At 41.7% G+C, this 20,809-nt stretch overlaps 1 protein-coding gene across 2 annotated transcripts in view; it reads right to left on the bottom strand.

The window, feature by feature from the left end:
* Positions 1-19,837, bottom strand: part of LOC119722172 (xaa-Pro aminopeptidase 1-like) — a 28,878-nt gene extending 9,041 nt beyond the window's left edge. Inside the window, exons 1-15 of one of the 2 annotated variants that reach the window (XM_038192217.1) lie at positions 19,592-19,837; positions 17,120-17,220; positions 15,313-15,429; positions 14,550-14,610; positions 13,269-13,394; positions 11,744-11,854; positions 9,973-10,215; positions 8,433-8,546; positions 7,683-7,764; positions 6,121-6,209; positions 5,146-5,288; positions 3,648-3,734; positions 2,656-2,721; positions 1,754-1,824; positions 698-775 (exon numbers count right to left, since the gene is read on the bottom strand). In XM_038192217.1, coding sequence (XP_038048145.1) covers positions 698-775; positions 1,754-1,824; positions 2,656-2,721; positions 3,648-3,734; positions 5,146-5,288; positions 6,121-6,209; positions 7,683-7,764; positions 8,433-8,546; positions 9,973-10,215; positions 11,744-11,854; positions 13,269-13,394; positions 14,550-14,610; positions 15,313-15,429; positions 17,120-17,220; positions 19,592-19,640 — 1,538 coding nt within the window. In that variant the 5' untranslated portion in view covers positions 19,641-19,837. Of the gene's footprint in view, positions 1-697; positions 776-1,753; positions 1,825-2,655; positions 2,722-3,647; positions 3,735-5,145; positions 5,289-6,120; positions 6,210-7,682; positions 7,765-8,432; positions 8,547-9,972; positions 10,216-11,743; positions 11,855-13,268; positions 13,395-14,549; positions 14,611-15,312; positions 15,430-16,907; positions 16,968-17,119; positions 17,221-19,591 lie in introns of those variants that run through there. The other variant, XM_038192218.1, reaches the window with a different exon arrangement.
* Between the last annotated feature and the right edge of the window lie 972 nt (positions 19,838-20,809).

The following is a 20,809-nucleotide window of genomic DNA, read 5'->3' as shown; positions in this document are numbered from 1 at the left end:
AATTCACAAACTACTCGGGTGGGACTCAAACCCACGACCTCCTGCTTACTAGTGCAGACGTCTTACCACTCGACCATCAAGCTTGAAAGAAACAGTAATGTCAATGACGACAAAATCAATTATTTAGCTTGTTGACCATTTGAGCAGGGGTTGGGTACTAGTCCAAATGTCCACAGGGCTAACTACACATAACAGGCAATTTGCTGAACTTATCCGAATGTCACCAATTTATTTGCAAATACTTGCGCTTTCCCTGAATATGTCAGAATTTTGAAGAAATTAATAATGCCGTTTCAATTCATTACATTTTAACAGTAATTTTAAGTTGACAAATATCAATCTATCTGAAGGAATGATATCGCCTGTTGAAATCCAAAAAGCTATCAGAACAAAGTGTTTTAACCAGTTCGCGCCCGATAACGCGTATCCCCGCAAAGGTTTTGCGGTATTCAAAACGGATGACAGATAAACACGCAGGGAACGAGGCCAGCAATATCTATCAGCGATCCGTTCGCAGCGAGCGAGGCCGAAAATAGTCTGCTGCCCGAGGGTGATGGCTTCAACCCGCCTGGCTTGGGGTAGAGTACAAGTAATCCCGCGCCTCGTTCTGTTCTTGTCAAAATAGTCCCGGCGCGAACTGGTTAATAACAACGGCCGGTGAAAACTTTTGCAGGGGAAAAGTTCGAGGCAAACTCACTTGTATCTGGGTACAGCTCCATTGTACCCGAAGCCCACGATGGGATAGAAGCTGGGCATTTCAAAGCCAACCTTTTGCCTGCAAACACAAAGCACAACCCAACAGAAATAAACAATAAGGGAATAAATGTGTGTTTGGGAGTTGTTAAACACTATTTTTAAGACTGGTTGGAGTCTGGAATGCTGATAATTACCCGAGGCGAATTCCCATTCATAAATACCTTTTTTTGCTAAAAAGATTCAAAACTTTTCAGCCCAAATGTCAAAACAAGTCAAAAATTAAAAATTTCTAACGATTTTGTTCAACAATTGTTACTTTCTGTTTTTCGAAACAACCCTCTAGCTATATAATGGAGTGTCCAGCTCGCAAGTAAAACGTAAACAAGTCCTTTTATGGAGATTACTGTGCGATGATGCGCAGATGCAGCTGTGATGAGTGATGTCGGCCGACCAGCATTGGAGAAAACCCGCTTTTTTCAAAAACTGCTCCTAATTGTTCATATTTAGTTCTTCCGCATTTTCTTTGTTATTAATTACACACCTGTGAAGGGGTACATGCCTGCTAGACTGATTCTCTGACCTTACAATTCCCAAAAAGCTATAAATTGCTCCTTTTCATCTGAAGTGGGGTCAGGGAACCAGACTACAAGAACATGATTGTTTTTCTTGGTTTTTCCAGCAAAGACGAACACAAAACTTCAAACAAGTCAGTGTAACAATATTTGCTATAACATACTAATCCTCCAAATCCATTTACTTCTGAAAATTGCAGCAAAAGCAAATGTTGTACATTCCCTTTAAAACTGCAGTTACTAAGTTGGCATTGTGGTATTTCAACAGTTTGATTAATATCTATTTTTTTCTTGTACCATCCAAAAACCTGCCTGCATAATTGAACATATCTTACCCCCTACGTTGCCCCAAACCACCCCTGTGTCTGGTTTCATGGATGTATCAGGATATCAATACAATATAAAATAACAAAAATGCAAGCATTAATGGGTTAAAAACGGGCCGAGCATTTCAGAGGCATCAACAGGGAATTGAGGAAACTTACTTCCGGAGTTCAATGGATCGTTCCGCCACCGATTTCTCGCTCAGTTTGTCAATCTGCCCTGTTCCTGGGTTCTGTTTTTGGTGAGAAAGAAAAGACAAAAAGTTTTATTACCTTTGTGCAGGAACTGTGCATGGTGGTGTTCACAATAGGGGACGTTGAACAAAAGAGGACAATAGGGTCCCCAATTCCTAAAGGTCCCCAATCTCTGATCGGTTACAAAACATATGGGAGGTCTTCGTATAAAGTTAGTGGCAAACAAAAGAGGGACAATATGGGGTCCCCTAATTGCAGGCAAATACACACTTGCGTGAGTGGTAGCACAGATGCCTATACACTTATTATAGTAAGGCTGTCAGACATGGGCAATGTCAACGGCTAAGGCTATTCACAGCACTGCACCCATGGCAAAATCCACAGCCACAGCCACCAATTCAGCCACGGCTTAACCTTGCATGTAAACGACTAATTTTTAACAAAGTTTTGAAATAAATGTGCCATACCCAGTGAACTCATGCAAGAAGAACATGAAAAAACTGTTGTGTCTACACCACAGCACAAGTTAAAGATAAGATGGCTAATCGCCAATCAGTTACATGACACAGCAATTGTATTCGTCACTTGAAATTTGATTTATCATATGAAGGTTGCCATGTTGCATCTATGATGCAAGTTTGGTTGCAATTGGACTTCAACTTCTCAAATGAGACCAATTTTTCGAAACTTTTAACCAAAATACCACATACATACGTTACGACATACGGACGGACATATGGACAGACAGTGATTACTTGGTCTCTTTCCTGAACTTCTTTCAGGCGAGGCAAAAAGGAGTTGCCTATTGACAAATTTCAGGAGGTGCCTACTGACATGGTTAGATAGATGTCAGGGATATCTCAATTTACCGTCTCGGATCGGAGCCTCTCCTCTATCCATGCGGCCAGCTCACACACGGCTGCAGAGTCACGAAGCTGTAACGAGAAGAGTGATTTACACATCGTACATCATTACCCAAATCTTGACAAGTTATAACCTCAAACCTTCCCAGCCTGCGGGAACTGATTGCAATCTCCACATGACATGACAGAAGACTAGCCTGGCTCTAGTCATCATCGTCAGTCTCCTGACGAAGACTAGAGCAGGCTAGTCGAAACGCTGAGACCAAGGACAAGTTCTTTTAGAACTTAAAGCAGGACTGTTCTTATCAGAAATAAAACTACTTAGCGAAAGTTGATAATAAGCAGGACAAGTTCTTATCAGAACTAGAAATCAACTGAGCAATAGTAGTTATTATTAAAAATATTATAATTATATTATAAATATACCTCATAGATATTCATCAGGCAGCCACGGCATTTCATTGGTTCATTCCAGCAACTCAACCGTGTGAATTTTTTTTTTTACTATTTCCCTGCGTCTTCTTAACGCGCGTGACGTGCAAAACCCAGGGAGGTACTATCACACACTTGGGTCGCTGCCTTAGATTTGTTCGAGTACTGTGTTTTCTTGTAACCAACAACGCATGCACTTTATGTGCATACCGCATGGAGATCACTGGTGAAGACAGCAATTTGTGCAAGTCTATTAGGGCGTACATCCAAAGGGTGAGCGGTGGTGCTTGCTTTGTGATTTTAACCGAGGAAGAACTGGGTGAAATTTTGGAAGATAATAATAAATCCAGTGTTTTGTGCGATAGTCCCAATCATCCAACACCTCGGGGTCATTAGTTTTCACTATTTCCCCACAAACTATGTTGTATTTGTATATTGCCACATGGTGTTACAGCAAACTGAAACGATACTGATACTCCACCATGCTAAGCTTAAAATGTTATAAAAGCAAATGTTGTATATTACCATTAAGTTTACAATGATGTGACATTCAAACTCAGACTTACGTTTGCACTCAGCATTCCCTCAATCTCCTTGTCGTTCTTGATTGCTTTCAGGTATTGGATGATGGAAGGCGACACCACACGCTTTTCCTGTCAGAATCAGAAAAATACTGCAAGTAAAACTTGCGCGATCCCCCTTGTATAATGGCAGTTTGTATACAGGCAGTTAGTAAGGACAAATTCCACTGTACCTATACAGTCCAAAACTGTGAAGCTACAAAGGGGCCTTTTTAATACTTACAAAACAATGACTTTCATGACACTAGAGACACAAAGTGACATAAATCATGGGCTACCTAGGACCAAGGCATGTAGAGTGACCCTGGAGGTCATGACCTGTTGCCTGAGTCTAATCACTTTACCAGGAGCACGTTTTGGCTGCCCTTGAACTGGAACATGTTTCTGACGTCACAGCCGTGACCTGAAACATGTTTCCTGTGCACCGCGAAAACGACTGACCGGAAAATTGTTCATGACGTCATGATACTGCCTACGTGACTGCACACAACTCAAAAAAATTCACGCAGCAACCGGACATGATTAACAATAACATTCAAAGCAAAAGTGGGAGGTTTTTTTTATAACGTTTCCCTAAAGTTCTAAAAAGGGTAGGCCTGATATTCTGTATCAACTTTCGTACCAATTGAAGGTAAAAACCCACTATTTAAACCCCATTTATGGTAAAAAGTAACGTCGTCGGCTAAGCTTGTTGACCTTCCCGCCATCTTGAAACATAAGTGAACCGACCGGAAACCTCGGTTCAACTTTGGTCGAAACAATGACGTCATTTCAGTGTAACCGAAGTGCCAAAACGGCTGCTAACCAGAAACATGTTTACGGTCACAGCGCAAAAACGTGCCCCAGATACCATGAGCAATAACCACATATCAAGTTTGGTTGAGATTGATGACTGAACTTACATTGAACCTAACCAAAATGGAACACACACACACATACCAGCAGGTTTGTTTATGGTGCAACTCAACAATTGTCTATTGTTCCTCTTCCCTTTTCCTTTGTTTATACTATGCAACAGCTCTCATTGGTTTTGTACACGTTTTCTAATCGAGGTCCTCCTCAATTTGGTTCATGTCCTCAATTCATCGATGATGTTGCATGTGTGTCCTCGATTTGCACCATAAACAAATGCATCGAAGTGTGTATTTGCCTGCAATCGGGGACCCCCTATTGTTCCTCTTTTGTCTGTACTTTCAATTTTCAGGAAGACCTCCCATGTGTTTTGTACATGATCGTAAATTGGGGACCTTCAGGAATTGGGGACCAAATTGTCCTCTATTGTTCAACGTCCCCTTTTGAATGAAGAAACAAACTCACAGACACACAGAAGGAATACGCTATCGCAATATCCCCCTCTGGCTTACAGCCAGGGGGATCAAAATAATGATATAGGATCCATAAGCAAAATTGAAGAAAGAGCCATTTGTTCTTTTTCCTTCTTTTGCTCTTTTCTAATCAAAGATCTTTATCTCTGAGCACCCACCTCGTCAATTTCGTCCAGCCAGCCGATGCTCGTGTCGTTCCCCATCCAGATTTTCTTGATGGAGCCCCTGCTGTTGGTGTTCTGCACTCCCGTCTTGAAATTCTTGTAGTCGTGCACCTTGACGCACAGGGGCAGCTGCGTACCTGTACAAAAACACGGGAAGTTGCTACATAATATACAAATATTGAATGCTTCGAGTGGTGTAGTAAAACTAGCCTCCCGAGGTGATCCATGGACCATTCTATTTTCCCGAGGCGAAGCCGAGGGAAAATAGAATGGTCCATGGATCACCGAGGGAGGCTAGTTTTACTTCACCACGAGATAAAGCATTCAATATTTGTTTTATAACACTTCACCCACAGATTCTGCTTGATTTTAATGTTTTAAATTATTTAAATCTGAACACAGTTGAAATAACCTTTAATTTCAATACAAAATTGGTGGAAAATATATTTCTCTCTTAAAAACTACCCCTTCACGAAATGTTTGAACCCAAGTCTGTGGCGCGCTCTCTTTGGAATACTACGCGCTACGCACAACGCGCACACCAGCATGCATTTGCACACAAATACCATGCCGTGGAAATAGTACTTTGGTTGCTAATGGTATAGTACTTTGGTTGCTATGCGCATAGTACTTTTGGCCGTGCACAGAAAGATAGCAAAATTAGAAAGTAACATGTGACTCGCTCTCGGCCAATCAAGACAAAGAATCTGTGGGTGAGGTGTTATAAATTCTTATAATGATGATTTGATTGAGATATTTCAAGTGCGCTATGTGAGGAAAAACTCTGACAGTTTTTGTGCCCATTCCTAGACTTTTTTTATTTTTTTTTATGTTGGACTAAGGTATCTGCAAAAGGTTTCCAAAAGGTTTTTGCTACAAGTTTAATAAATACCGATTGAATTTGAAGTTCCTTAACGAAGAGGCTTGGCAGCACTGTATGAGGAAATGTTAGAAGAGCCCACTTTATACCTGTCTCAGGACATCCATAGTCTGGTCCAATCTTGAGATGTCCCCTGATGAGGCTGGTCAGACGACGTGTGGCATCATACAAATACAGGCTGCAAGGTATGAACAACAGACACATCAATGAACCTTCATTTCCCCTCTTTGTGCATAAATACCGAACATAATAATAATAATGCGTATAATTTTATAAAGCGCACGTATCCACCAGTATTGGTGCTCAAGGCACTACATCTTTATTACCCTGCTCATTGGGCCCATGAAACATTGCAAAGACAATCTCAGCTCCCTGGGGAGTATACAGCTCAACTTGCCATTTTGGCGCAACGCACCTACAATCAACCACAATAACCATCTCTGCCCTCACAAGTACCCATTTACTCCTGGTTGGAGAGAAGCAATGAGTGACAAAGTGCCTTGCCCAGGGGCACACGCACCATAACCCAGGCTGGACTGGAACCCACAACCTGCAGAATTACCCACAAACTTAAAAACTCCAGACCACGAGGACACGGTATTCCACGGCACTCTAACGACCAATAAACCAAAACGAAAAAAAACAGACTATGTCCGCTTTTAATCACTATAAGGTTGATTAACCCTCCTATGCAAACATATATTCTTTACCAAACTGAGTCCTTTCAGTCAGAATCAATCGAGTGAATCAGAATCGAGTGACTGTTTTCAACAGTTAAGAATTCCCAGCCTATATAAAGCAGGATTCACTGGCTGGGACTGTTTATGTAACTTGATACAGCTTTGCTTTGACTGCGGGTGATTGAAATAAGCCAGCTGTGCCCACAACTTGCCTGCTTTGTGTGTTCATGGTCTGTTGACTGAATTCAACTAGTCATAGTGCTTGCTTAACATATGATTTAACCTTTGGTGACTAGCCTGTGTTAGGGGTACTGGATGGACATTTTAACTATCTGTGACTGTTTAAAGAGGTTGCGGAATGCTCGAAAACATTTCCGTCATTTTTTGGGTATATGTAGCCTAAGGTGTGATGAAATAAAAACGACTATTGTGTCTGTCATGAAATGAGTACAAAAGGTACTTTGGAGAGCGGTTTTTCAAGTCCTGTCATGCCTGTTTCGACCCGAACGTGCAATTTGTGTAAAAGTCGTCGTTGCGGGCAGCAAACAAAACACAGTAAATCGTGACGTAATAAACAGGACTCCCGATGCAGAGTAGCATACACGAGTCCTGTTTATTACGTCACGATTTACTGTGTTTTGTTTGCTGCCTGCAACGACGACTTTTACACAAATTGCGCGTTCGGGTCCAAACAGGACCTGAAAAATAGCTCTCAAAAGTACCTTTTGTACTCATTTCATGACAGACACAATAGTCGTTTCATTTCAGCACACCTTAGGCTACATATACCCCAAAAATGACGGAAATGTCTTCGAGCATTCCACAACCTCTTTAAATAGTAATTGGGTAAAAGAAATTGACTCAATTGGGATATGAAACTGTAACAACGAATGAGCTATCCACCTGTTTGTTAAGCAGGGTTAAGAAATGACAATTCAGACAAAGCGCCAAATTGGCCAGAATGAACTTACTTGATTTGTTCCTCGGTGACAATGGCGTATGACATAAAAAGTGGATTAAACTGGATGTCATTCCCCCTCAAGTTGAACAACCCTGAGACCAAAAATATCAAAAAGAAAACTGATTAACGAGGAACATCGTTAATTCCTCCAAAATCTACAACTATATCTTGTGTTTCGGTTTTGGTCGTATCGGCTTCGGTAATGCACCTGCATAGAATACAAACGCAGATATGCAAATAGCCGTACAAAAGACGTACACAATTTAGTTTTTCATAGGTTTGTGCACAAACATGAATGTGCCCAGCAGGCATCACTTTGTACATGAGTCAGCGCTCTAGTAATTTAATATAGCTCTATGATCAAACCCCACATCCATCCACTTTTGGAACTTACAGCAAAAGCAAATGTTGTATATTCCATTTAAGGATTGTTTGAAATAACGATAACAACCACAGCTAGTGATTTTTTCTTGTATGCAACCTGGACGATGTGTGTCAAATCAAGTACATGATCAATGTCACCTTGTGTCCTTAAGCAGGCATCTTTACCATAACAAAAGCAGGTGTCAAGGATTATTCACACAGAACAAGCACAGCTGGTGATTTTCTTACATGCAACTTGGATGGTGTGTGTTGAATCAAGCATTGGATCAATGCCACTGTGTGTCCATCAGCAAGCTACTTCACCACAACAAGAGCAGGTGTCAAGGGATTTTGGGAAATAGCCAAAACAAACACAGCCGCGTATTATATTTCTTACATGCAATTTCGTCCAGTTTAGTGATGACAACGGCATCAATTTTCTGATCTTTCATCATGTCCCGCAGATTCTTCTTGCCGTCTTTACGGTAAATCTTGTCCTCCCAAGCCTCTCCTAAAATTTATAAAGCAACAAAAAAAAAAGGAAAAATCAGAAAAGGTCCATAGGATTTTACTTATAGCTTTATTCAGAATCAGAAAACCAGACTGAATTCATAAAGTCGTCATTTTCCAAACCCTGGCTCCATCTCAGAGTGCGGCTGGATCTATGGCTTTAGCAGCATTTTCAAGCTTGTTGACCCTAATTCCCAGCATGATTTACTAGGAACCATACCCATCCTGGCAAATTATGGGAACACCATATGGGAAACTGCACACACATATTTCTGACTTTGATTCTGGAGGAGTGCCAGCCCTATGTAAAAGACCGTCAGTTTAGCGGTACTGTACCCATCCTGACAAATTCCAACAAAACATGCCGTTGGGGTTGGATGGGTTGTGTTCTGTTAGGGTTAAAGTTTATAACAAAGAAAACAAAAATTGCAAGCTTTAGATATTATCTGCTCCACACGGAAACAGGAGCGTATGCTTTTTGACGACTTTCGAAGCCTAGGTCGTACCGGTACTGGTACGCGCACATATAGCCTGACGTATATGCACAAGTAGGGTTTTTTTTGGAACCTGCACAAAGCCAAAGCGTCTTCCTTCGCATGAGCGTTCAGTGTCGTCGACAATGTGCATTCAAATGTCATCGAGGGGACCATGGGATTCATCTGATGTAACAGGAAATTGACTTATAATTGAGTTAGTGTACCCAAACGAAAGGGCGTATGCTCACGAGGGTACAGCTTGAACATACTCACATACTCGCATATGGTCTGAGCCGGGATTGGAACCCGGGCCATAATGGTGAGAGGCAAGCGCTTGACGCACTAGCCACCGATGCCACCCACTGGACGTCACTCACAATTAACGGACACACAAGGTTTTTATTGTTTAAAGCCAGAATCCATCATTGCAGCCATCCGAAAAGAAACTGGCGTAATCATTGTTGAAAAACATACTTGGTTGAAAGATAGTAAGGGGACTAAACTCCCTGTGAAATTATTCTTTCTGGCAAGCTGTCATTTTGAAGTAATCAACGAAAGAAGGCCTTTCCAACGGTGCGTCTTAATTAGTAGTTCGTTTTGTTATTCGGCGAAGCGCGCGCGCAAGCATTGGCATGAGGCACACGCGCATGCGGTTTGCTATAATTCGTCGGATCAGTGCGCAACATCGCGTGTAACTGCAACCGGCTCAGTGAGAATGTGTCTCGGACGCTGAATTCAGGCCCAATTAAAAACATGATTCAGCAACTTTTGATTTGAAATTGAGATCCTACAATGCTGTATTTCTCGGAATATACAGCTGGAGCTGAGCTGAAACTTCATCAGGTTAGTTGTTCAGTATCCTTCATTAGATTTTGAACACTTTTGTTGCTTCAAACGAACAAAATGCACAAATTACAAATGATGGACTATATCTTTAACTTGAACCCTTACCTGCGTAAAGTTGCGTATCGTACGGCTCTAGAGGGCGTAGCCCGTAATCCACCTGTTGGCTGTCGGCCCAGATGTAGTCAATCATGAAGTCGTTCTTCTCGTCGTCTTCATTGTCGTCGTTGATGAGGTCGGGGTCAGGGATCTGTGGGTTGTTGTTGACGATGCGGATGTCGTCCAGCGGGATCATCTTGATTCTCTTCAGGTCGTAATCCCGGAAGGTGTAGTTGAAGGTGTAAAAATCCCCTGCGGTAAAAAAGAAGACAAGTCAAAAGATGAGAGAATATTAACGGGATCAAAGTCAAATGCAAACGTCAAGAAGAGTAACAACTTTGATAGGTCTCAAAATTTCAGAAAATCAAAAACAGTCTGATTTTGGCAAAAGTTTGATTTGTGATCAGTCTGAATTGAAAATAGTACCAAAATATGCTTGATAAAAATATGCACTCAACAAAACCTGAACATCCACTTTTATTTCCAATTCTTTCTTTGACTTTTGTGAATATTTTTTGTTATACAACACCTTAATTAATCCCCATCATCTGATTGGTGGATCATTGATCACATGTTATTGAATTATTCGTCCGAACGCATGGCGCGCAGCGCACAGTGCAATGGAAGTTCCATTGCACAGTGAATAGAATTTCCATTGCACGGTGTCTTCGCTGTTGGCGATGGCGCTGTTTTAAATCGAGATTACTTGAATATGATGGTTAATTTAATATGATTAACTTCCTTGTCAAACTTTCCAACAGTTTTTAACCTGAATAAATTGGCTATAAAAAGTCAACCAACCAGATGACAAGGATTCATTCAGGTGTTATATAAAACACATAATGAATGTTTCATGTTCATGCAAGGGAAAGAATAATTTCATTCGGTGACCGAATGAAATGTTCCATTCCACTCGGCTTCGTCCTGTGGAATTGAACATTTCATCTGTCACCTCATGAATTATTCTCACCATTGCACTCACAAACATTCATTATTTGTATACTAAAACGTTTTGGAGATTAGTCCATGCTTGTGCAGCATAAATATTGATGTATCCTCGCTCGAGGCTTTCATTTCTGGGTCATTCTATAAATTTGGGGTCCACTTTTTTTCCTGTTCCTATAATATCCGACATCTATGATTATATAATTCTGAACCACTCCTTAACCAGTTCGCATCGGAGGACGTGATAACATGCACTGGCTGTTTTTATACACAGGCACAGCTGACGGGTTAAAACGTCACGATTGCCTCGACTAGTCTCTGGGTGACGTCTAAACACGCTAATCCCTCGTGCCTTTTGTACACACACACACAAAGTATGTGAATCTGTGGAGGCGGACCATGTGTTGATCTTGAATTAGCCGTTATCCACGGCCTATTGTTGTACAATTTACGCTCCAGTGCACACCTCCGAGTTTTGAAAAATGTGAGGTTTTGGCAAGAAATATCGTACAAATACTGTTGAAATGACTCTTGCAAATCAGCATTTGTGGCGTTTGGCTGTATATTAGAAGTTGGGCGGAAATTGTGAATTTTTGTGAATTTCGAATTTTCGGCCAAATTATCCCGGCGCGAAGTGGTCAATGCACTACTTTGTCCTGCAAGATTGATTAAGATATATATTAGGTTATTCTTAATGATACTTGAATAGTAAATTACAAAGAACCAAGGTAACAGGAACAGAAAAACTGTCACATTGCAGACCCTGAACTTGAACTTGTTTTTTTTCCCTCAAAAGTTGTCAGAGTTTCTGCATCTCATTCTGCGCAATACTCACGTATAGACATCAGCTGAGGGTCATATCCAATCCGCGCTATCTGGCTCTGTTGGTCGATGGGATTGATGTTATCAATCACCCACTGCGCTGGCGTTTCGTCGCGGGGATCCCCTGTTCCAGAACAAGAAGTTGATTGTTTTTTTAGAAGCACTGGAAATTTCAGTTTGTCGGGGAAGTAATACTGGTATTCAATGCCTGGGTCATCTCAGCTAAGTGGCTCAATAAATCTGTGACCCAGGTTCGAAACCCAGCCCACATAAGAATTCGGGCGATTCACAATGCAGTGCGCCACCAAGAATTTGCATGGAGAGTCCATTTTTTTCAAGTTTAGGGTCAACAAACCATGGCCCATTTGAATGAGTGTCAGTAGAGAACTAGAGCTTATTTGTTACAAATTGGGGCATAGCGTTCTGCCGCCTTACAAAAAACACCACATTGATAAAAAGAAAAGAAAAGGGCAAACATTATACTCAAATCATATACGCTTGTGAAACTACTGACCGGAAAAACTAACAATTTCGAATGTCACGCGCTGCGAATTTGTTGATCATATCCCACAATGCAGGGGGGGGGGGGAATGAACTCGCCATGGCAAACTCTTGGAGGCACACTGCATTGTGAATTGCCCGAATTGGGTATTCAGTCCCTACCCGATTCCATGGGATTCCCAAGAACATTTATCTGGGGTTTTCTCCCAGCCTTAAAATTAGGCACTTTTCAACACCGTCTTCCCTCTGCAGGTTTCTTCAAATTCTGAGCTCAAAAAGGCACTTCTGACAAATCCTTGGTTTCATTGCCAAGATATAAATGAGATCATATTTTAAATTAAACTTTAGACACAACCTGAACATTAGTCTTGAGGATCCCTTCACGTTTGCAGATCCATGCTTTAAATGTCTGATATATCCGAGCATGTGAACCTTAGAAGTGTGCCACCTTTAGAAGTGGTGATGTCATTTAGAGTAGAAATGCAACCAAACCTGTTGATTGGTCTCTAGCTGCCATATTTTTGTCACACAACATGGGTTACCGAAGACACGATAGAATACGCCCGCTCAATGGCCAGAATCTGGATGTCACGACGTAGTGTTGTTTTGCATAATCCACACGTATATCAACAGCAAGCGTCTACGCCATAGACTACCATGGCAGTTGACGTGCATAGAAAATTCATTCCTTCCTTCCTTGAAAGTGCAGCCTCATATGTATGAGGATAAATGCACTGCCAGAAACACCAGGGCGAACCCCTTCTCTTAGTGATAAGTGTTACTGGGTTCTTTTACGTGCATTATACAACGCACAGGACCTACGGCTTTACGTCCCACCCGAAGGACGAGGCAATAATGGTGAAGTGTCTTGCTTAAGGACACAAGTGTCAGGACTAGGACTCGAACCACACTCTGCTGATCAGAAACACCAGAGCTTGAGTCCGGTGCTCTTAACCGCTCGGCCATGAGACTCCATTTTGATGGACACTGACCTACTATTGAAACCTCCCAATTTTCTTCCTGGATTCTAAACTCACCAAGACGCATCAATTCCCAGTTGCAATCTACCTCTCTCTCTGCCTGGATCCAGTAGCGACCGTCGGTCCAGAGTACCGCTTTGCCGTCATCTCCGTCTCGCTCTGTTGTGACAACGGCTAGGCCGCCTGGTGCAAGAAAAGAAAAGGGTGATTTGCGAATTACATTTACTGTGAATAAGTACGGACCGGGAGTGTGTCCTGCCAGCGTGGACACGGCTAACTTTTCACAGTGGCAACGGTCGCAAAAGTTGGACCGACTGTTTGGATAACGTTAACTTCGCGAAAGCGAAGCGAAATTCCTGACGTCAACAATACGTTCGAAGCGCGTCCACCATTGTTGAGGACGTGAATTTCGCTTCGCACTTGCTTTCGCATGAAGTATGAACCGGGCTTAAGTGGTCTCTCGCGTTGTTTTCTATGTTTTCGTAAAGGTCAACTCATACACAGTGATCCTCATGCTTCTATCGGGGCTGAAAGTTTTTTCTTCATTAACTCTAACCCCTTCAGCACGTTTATTAGAAAGTATCCTGAATCTGCCAAAATCCATTAATTTTGTCAAGCAAATTTTTCTTTGTGTCTTAAGTCCATCAGAATCCACCAGTGAGTCCATCAGAATCCACAATACCTCATACACACCAAACATATAGCCAAGGAGTTAAATGTTGAGGTCCTGAATCCATCAAAGTCCCCCAACTACTCAGTATGGAGGTATCCTGTATCCATCAAAATCCTGCAGTTCCCCTAGGCTTACTGTCCTGAATCCATCAAAATCCCCCAACTTTTTCAACACAGAGGTATCCTGAATCCGCCGAAATTCTGAATGAAGTTTTGCCTGTAGCACTTTCAAAATCTAGGTTTTGTTTTACTCACCCTGTACACATTTATTCATTTATTTACTTATTACATATCTTTACCCGGGGTATGCCCAAACAGTTTAAAACTGGTTTCCATTGGGGCCCTGCATACAATAAAATAATGACTACAAACATGTATACAAATACAATACATTACAAATACAATACAATTCAATACAATGGGACCTATCTTGTAACATCAAATACAAATATTGCTATAATTATATCCGCTGATTATGGGAGGGGCGAAAAACCTGCGAAAAACCCTTTAGGGAAAAAACACGGGAAATTCAACCAAGTTTTTTAACTCCGTAGATCAGCACATATTTAGATTTATTTAGTGACAAATACTCACACACATCCCAAAAGGTAGAGCGATAGACTGCTGAGCTTAGAAAAAGACAAAGTCAAGCATGCATGCGCTTACCTGATCCTTGGAATCCAGTAATGAACTCCAGCCGTTTGTCGTGGTCAGCAACAAAATCGCTCTGCAGAGAGAAGATAAAGAAGGTCTTTTAAAAAGAATGAACCCTCAAAACGTCCTCTTTATCTCAGCTTTTTAAACAATACTTTCACTTGTCATTGGCTAGGAATGTACTAGATTTGGGGTGAGGGTAGTTTTGCTTTTTCTAAATTAATGTCTCAATCTTATTTGTATATTTTGTTCATTTTTGTTATTAATTTTTGCAACCACTACTTTAGGTAGTCCTGAAAAGGAGTTTGGCTAACTTCTTAGATGTCTACTTTGCTGCTCTGTCTCTGTCCTCTACTTGGTAGCCTTTTTTTACAAATGAAAGTTTCAGTCTGTGTTTTTAATGCGACAGTCAAAATATCAGTCGTCGTGGACAGAACAAAAAAAGGGTACTTGTTTTGAACTGGCCATAACTCAATAAATAGCTACCCTATTGGAAAGGTTTTTTCGATGTTGAAAAGCAAATGGGCTATCTTCTCAAAAAGTCGGACATGTACCAGTCTAGTCCTAGCTAATAATTGAAATCACTTGGCTTCAACCTCAGTTGCAAAATGTTGAAGCAAAGTCGCCTTTAAAAACTGACTTGAGATCTCAAACTTGGCTGGTGAAATACTGAGGACCTTGTCCTTTGCCTCAAAAATGTTGGAGAATTTGGTCAGTTAAAAAAGAGTGAGTGAAGTTGAATGATTTTGGTTCGCATCAATCCATCACATTATACCTGGTGTCGATCGGAGTACGTAATAATGTATCCATCCAGATCATATCTGATGTGTCTCATTCGTTTCCTCAAATCTCTCAGACGCTCTGTGGTGTCGATCGTAGTCGGGGGAAGTGTCTGCAAGAGGATCAAAAGGTCAAAGGTCAGTCATGTACTGATCTGATACATGCACAATTTTGTACATGTATGTAAAGCTTACATGTGTTATATTAGGTCGTGTCTGAAAGTTGTGGCTGTGGCCGGAAATAACATGTGCACCTATGGAAGCCACTGGCTTGTGGCTACAGCCACTGGCTTGTGGCTACAGCCACTGGCTTGTGGCTACAGCCACTGGCTTGTGGCTACAGCCACTGGCTTGTGGCTACAGCCACTGGCTTGTGGCTACAGCCACTGGCTTGCAGCTACAGCCACTGGCTTGTGGCTACAGTCACTTCCCATAGGCGTGTGTGTTACTCCCAGCCACAGCCAGTTAATTCGGCCACGGCCTTATTAAACTTCCAAGTAGCTTAGGCCAAAAAAAAAAAATTGTTCTGTTTCCGATTACATGGCATTTGAAAATAGGGTAGGTAGGTATGGAATTATTTTTCTCTAATTTTTATTGTGTACAATCATATAGAGGCCTCTGTGTGTAGTCAAGGTAAAAGGTAGACATTTATCGTTTTGGGTGTTTTTTTCCTCATTTTTCCCATAAAACAATTAGGGTGGGTGCTGTCAGAATAGGGTAGGTAGGGAAATCGGATGGACAACTACCGTATACTATTTTTTGCCTTATGAAGAAGCTGAAATTAAACACAAACACTATTTGAAACAAGCTATTACTGTACAAAATTTGGCTTTAAAGGGAAGATACAACATTTGCAAACATCAAAAAACGAAATGATCAAATTATCACGAAATATCTTACTGGATTGTTAGGGAATGACAGTCTAAAGCATCCTGTAAAGTTGTGGCTCCTGGTGTGCTGACGTTTTCAAGAAACTGTATTTTTCCAACGCTGATCAGCCGACCAGCGTTGGAGAAAACTGGCCTTTTTCAAAAGTGCTCCTACTTTTTTTATGTTTAGTTCGTCTGCATTTTCTTTGCAATTCATTACACACATGTGAAGACTAAAACCCTGCTAGACTGATTCTCTGATCTTACAATTCCCCAAAGTCTATAAATTTGTCCATTTTATCTTAAGTGGGTCAAGGAGCCAGACTAAAATAAAAAGATTGGTTTTCTTGGTTTTTCCAGCATCTACGAACCAAAAACGTGAAACAAGTCAGTGTAACAATATTTTCTATAACATACTAATACTCCAAATCCATTTATTTCTGAAAATTGCAGCAAAAGCAAAAGTTGTACATTCCCTTTAAGCACATTCCTTTTTGGGCAAATACATTTTTAATGGTCAACCTCTGCTTTTGTTACGAGATGGGTTCCAGAAGGAATTTTTGGTGCTTACTGCTACCGCACGCCGGCAGCGAGCTGGATACTCACCGGGATGACATCACCTGGGCGCGTATCATTTTTACTTCCCGCCGCGCGGCGGAATCAACCAATGACGTGCCCCAATTTGATCATGAATATTTATGAGGTATAGTAATCATTCTTACCTCAGTCTGATCCCTGCAGTCCCTGACACCTTCTGTTGCGGAATCGGCCAATGACGTGCCCCAATTTGATCATGAATATTTATGAGATGTAGTAATCATTCTTAGGTCTCAGTCTGATCCGTGCAGTCCCTGACATCTTCTGTTGCGGAATCAGCCAATGACGTGCCCCAATTTGATCATGAATATTTATGAGGTGTAGTAATCATTCTTACCTCAGTCTGATCCCTGCAGTCCCTGACATCTTCTGTTGCTCGTCGGTGCCTGCGAACCACTTGATCCGGTGCAGAGGGGCCTGCAGTTCCTCTGACAGCAACTGGTGAAATCAAGTGAATTTAGTAGTTTGATATAGACCTAGTTCCATCTTCATTATTCAAATGTCATGAATATATGTTACCTCAAAACTATTGAGAAAACACTTTGAAATTTTCTGACCAGTCTCATACAGTTTGTGCACAGGGTGACTAACGATGGCCAGATATACTCCTAGAACGCTCGGAGCGCATCGCGGGGGGTGCAGTACTTGCACTTGTACGCATGTGCATACTATCATTTCGCTTGTACTGTACCCCCCGCGGCGCGCTCCGAGCAAACCGAAAATCATTGCTGGATCATATGTGTGCACGTTTCAAGTGTCAGGTTGGCTCAGTGCAGAAAGGGTATATTTTTCAGGTAGCATAAAATGGTATGACAGTAGAGCGCGTAATGAATATGCATGACTATGACGTCACTAGAAGCTCATGAGTAATATATCACGCACGGTACTGATAGATATACATGTAGATGCACACTGTATGCCGGTGCTGCATCCACTTACCGATGATATCACATTTAACAATGACACTAGAGGGTGGCGACACTAGAGGGTGGCGGCGCGACAGTACAGTAGAAAGAGGACTTGTTAAATGTGATATCATCGGTAAGTGGGACGACACTAGAGGGTGGCGGCGCGACAGTACAGTAGAAAGAGGACTTGTTAAATGTGATATCATCGGTAAGTGGGACGACACTAGAGGGTGGCGGCGCGACAGTAGAAAGAGGACTTGTTAAATGTGATATCATCGGTAAGTGGGACGACACTAGAGGGTGGCGGCACGACAGTAGAAAGAGGACTTGTTAAATGTGATATCGTCGGTAAGTGGGACGACACTAGAGGGTGGCGGCGCGACAGTAGAAAGAGGACTTGTTAAATGTGATATCATCGGTAAGTGGGACGACACTAGAGGGTGGCGGCGCGACAGTAGAAAGAGGACTTGTTAAATGTGATGTCATCGGTAAGTGGGACGACACTAGAGGGTGGCGGCGCGACAGTAGAAAGAGGACTTGTTAAATGTGATATCATCGGTAAGTGGGATGCAGCACCGGCATACAGTGTGCATCTACATGTATATCTATCAGTACCGTGCGTGATATATTACTCATGAGCTTCTAGTGACGTCATAGTCATGCATATTCATTACGCGCTCTACTGTCGTACCATTTTATGCTACCTATTTTTCATCATTTTGGCCAAAAAACCGACAAAATCCAGCAATGTTTGTTCTGCGCATATTACGTGAATATGGAGTTTGGGGGCAAACTGTGCAGGGGTTCTGTGGGAAATGTCTGCATTTTGATGGACGTTATTGTACTTAAAGGGAATATACAACATTTGCAAACATCGAAAAATAAAACTACCAAGTTTTTGCGAATTACCTTAATAGGATGTTGGTAAATGATAGTCTAAAGCATCCTGTAAAATTATGGCACCTGGTATACTGTCATTTTCAAGAAAAGTGGTATTTTTGTATCAATTTCCAACGCTGATCGGCCGATCAGCGTTGGAAACAACTGGCTTTTTTTTCAAATACTGGCCCAATTGACCATTGCACTTGTTTGCAATCGATTACAAACCTATGAACGGGTACGAGCAAGCTAGACTGGTTCCCTGACCTTACAATTCCCCAATGTATGTAAACTGCTCTGTTTCTTCTTATATGGAGTCAGGGAACCAGACTACAGGAAATGATCGTTTTTCTTGGTTTTTATAGCATTTTCGAACCCAAAACCTCCAAAAAGTCAGTGTAACTATATTTGCTTTATATTTCCAACCCCCAATTCCATCCATTTCTGAAAATTACAGCAAAAGCAAATGATGTATATTCCCTTTAATTAGTGTTTTGTGCTGAAAAACAATTTGCGGGGTTCTTCATCTATGAGGCTCTACTACGTGGAGCCTCATATTCTAGGAGTAGGCCTAGTCATGCTAGTCCAGATATGGGAATCTTTCCTAATTTTTTTGGTGATTGTGTATCTACGGGCTCCGTAGGAAACAACATCCACTTAAAAAAAATAATTTGACCTACCAAACGCAAACTAGTTGGCGACATTAGGAACATGCAGGTATGTCAAAGATAAAGGCCTGGGTTTTGAATTTTCGAGGGAAATTTGAGGGGTAAAATGACTATGAGTCGTAAGACAAAGACAACACAAAACACACGAAAATAATTAACTACACTAGTACCATGACTACACGATCGATCGCTCCCCCCCCCCCCCCCCCCCCCCCCGTATTGATTTTATAGAGGCCAATTAACTACTCCGTCAAGTGTCCAAACAAAGAAAAACCTGACTACATTTCAACAATGATTTGCTGATGACCCCCCCCCCCCCGCAAAGCTTCCTGGATCCGCCCCTGTGACACTAACCTGTCAAAGCAGCCAAGATGAACAAGTGCAACCACCACGGAGAATTCATATCCGAGTCTGGTTCGTTCACACAAAGCAAAACACACGTCAACGACTAGTTTTCTTCAAACTAAAAAAATCTGAGAACTAAACAAGCAAAATTAGCGGTTTCACACTGAGTGACAGTTTTCTGATCGATCGCTGACAAATTAACTAGGCCCTACACAAATAATCGCCGAGTCGTACGCGTACTCGACAAGACGACAACCTCGTTCTCGCGAGGACAGGGATGAGTCATCGTCAATCCATATGCTTTACATGTGGGATCATGCGCAAATTTTTCATGAAACCGAGGTTGTAACCTATTCGCATCTGGTACCCATGCGATGAGGTTGGTTTTGTATGTATGTATTTTAGGTACCATACTGTACCATTTCGTGCCGACGTTCGCTCGTAGGTGGGTGGGCTTATTGGAACAGAAAGAAGGGGGGCGGAGAGAAAAATGTTTGAAATTATAAGTGTCTATCATGTTTAAGTTGGCATGGTGTTTCCCTTGAAACAGAAGATTTTTCCCACTGGATACAACTTTAGGTCCTACCTATAGCCTATAGGCCTATGCTTCAATCATTAAAAATGGGTTTAGATTTGTTACAGCAAAGCTAGCGCTAGAGGGCGCTATCGAAAGTTACCCGCACCCGCGAATTTATCTGCGACCGGCGACCGAATAAATATCGACCATGTCGACGGGGGCCTGCTGAAACTTTTCGCAAGGACTATTTCTTCGAGATACAGAGAAGACACGTGCTGAATTTTTGGAGAATGGTGGATTAGGTTAGGCCCTATCAATCATTCTGTTTCTTGCTGTAGGCCTATTGTTGATGTACCCTAACGTGGCGCGGCCCCTAACGTGGCGCACTTTGATTTTTCGCCTGTAGCGCCTAGCTACAGCAAAAGTTTTCACTGAAATTTCACTTTCTGTGAAATTTCATCAAGTTCTAAACACTCCCGTTTATAAATCGCGAGTTTATTTACCCGCTACAAAGTTAAAAGAAAAATTTCTTTTGGCGTGATTTTCCGATTTTATTTTCAAGTGTAAAGTGAACCCTTTGAAAATGCCCGAAAAATAAGAAATAATTTTCTGACAAACATCTGGCTGGGCATGTAATAGAGATAATAATGACTTATCAAAATTTATCAAGTTTACAAGAAATTCTTAAATGTTAATTTGGAATTTTCCGA

The sequence above is a fragment of the Patiria miniata genome, unplaced genomic scaffold (genome assembly GCF_015706575.1).
Source record: "Patiria miniata isolate m_02_andy unplaced genomic scaffold, ASM1570657v1 HiC_scaffold_14, whole genome shotgun sequence".
Lineage (NCBI taxonomy): Eukaryota > Metazoa > Echinodermata > Asteroidea > Valvatida > Asterinidae > Patiria > Patiria miniata.
The sequence above is the reverse complement of the archived record's forward strand: the minus strand, read 5'-3'. Positions and strand labels throughout refer to the sequence as shown.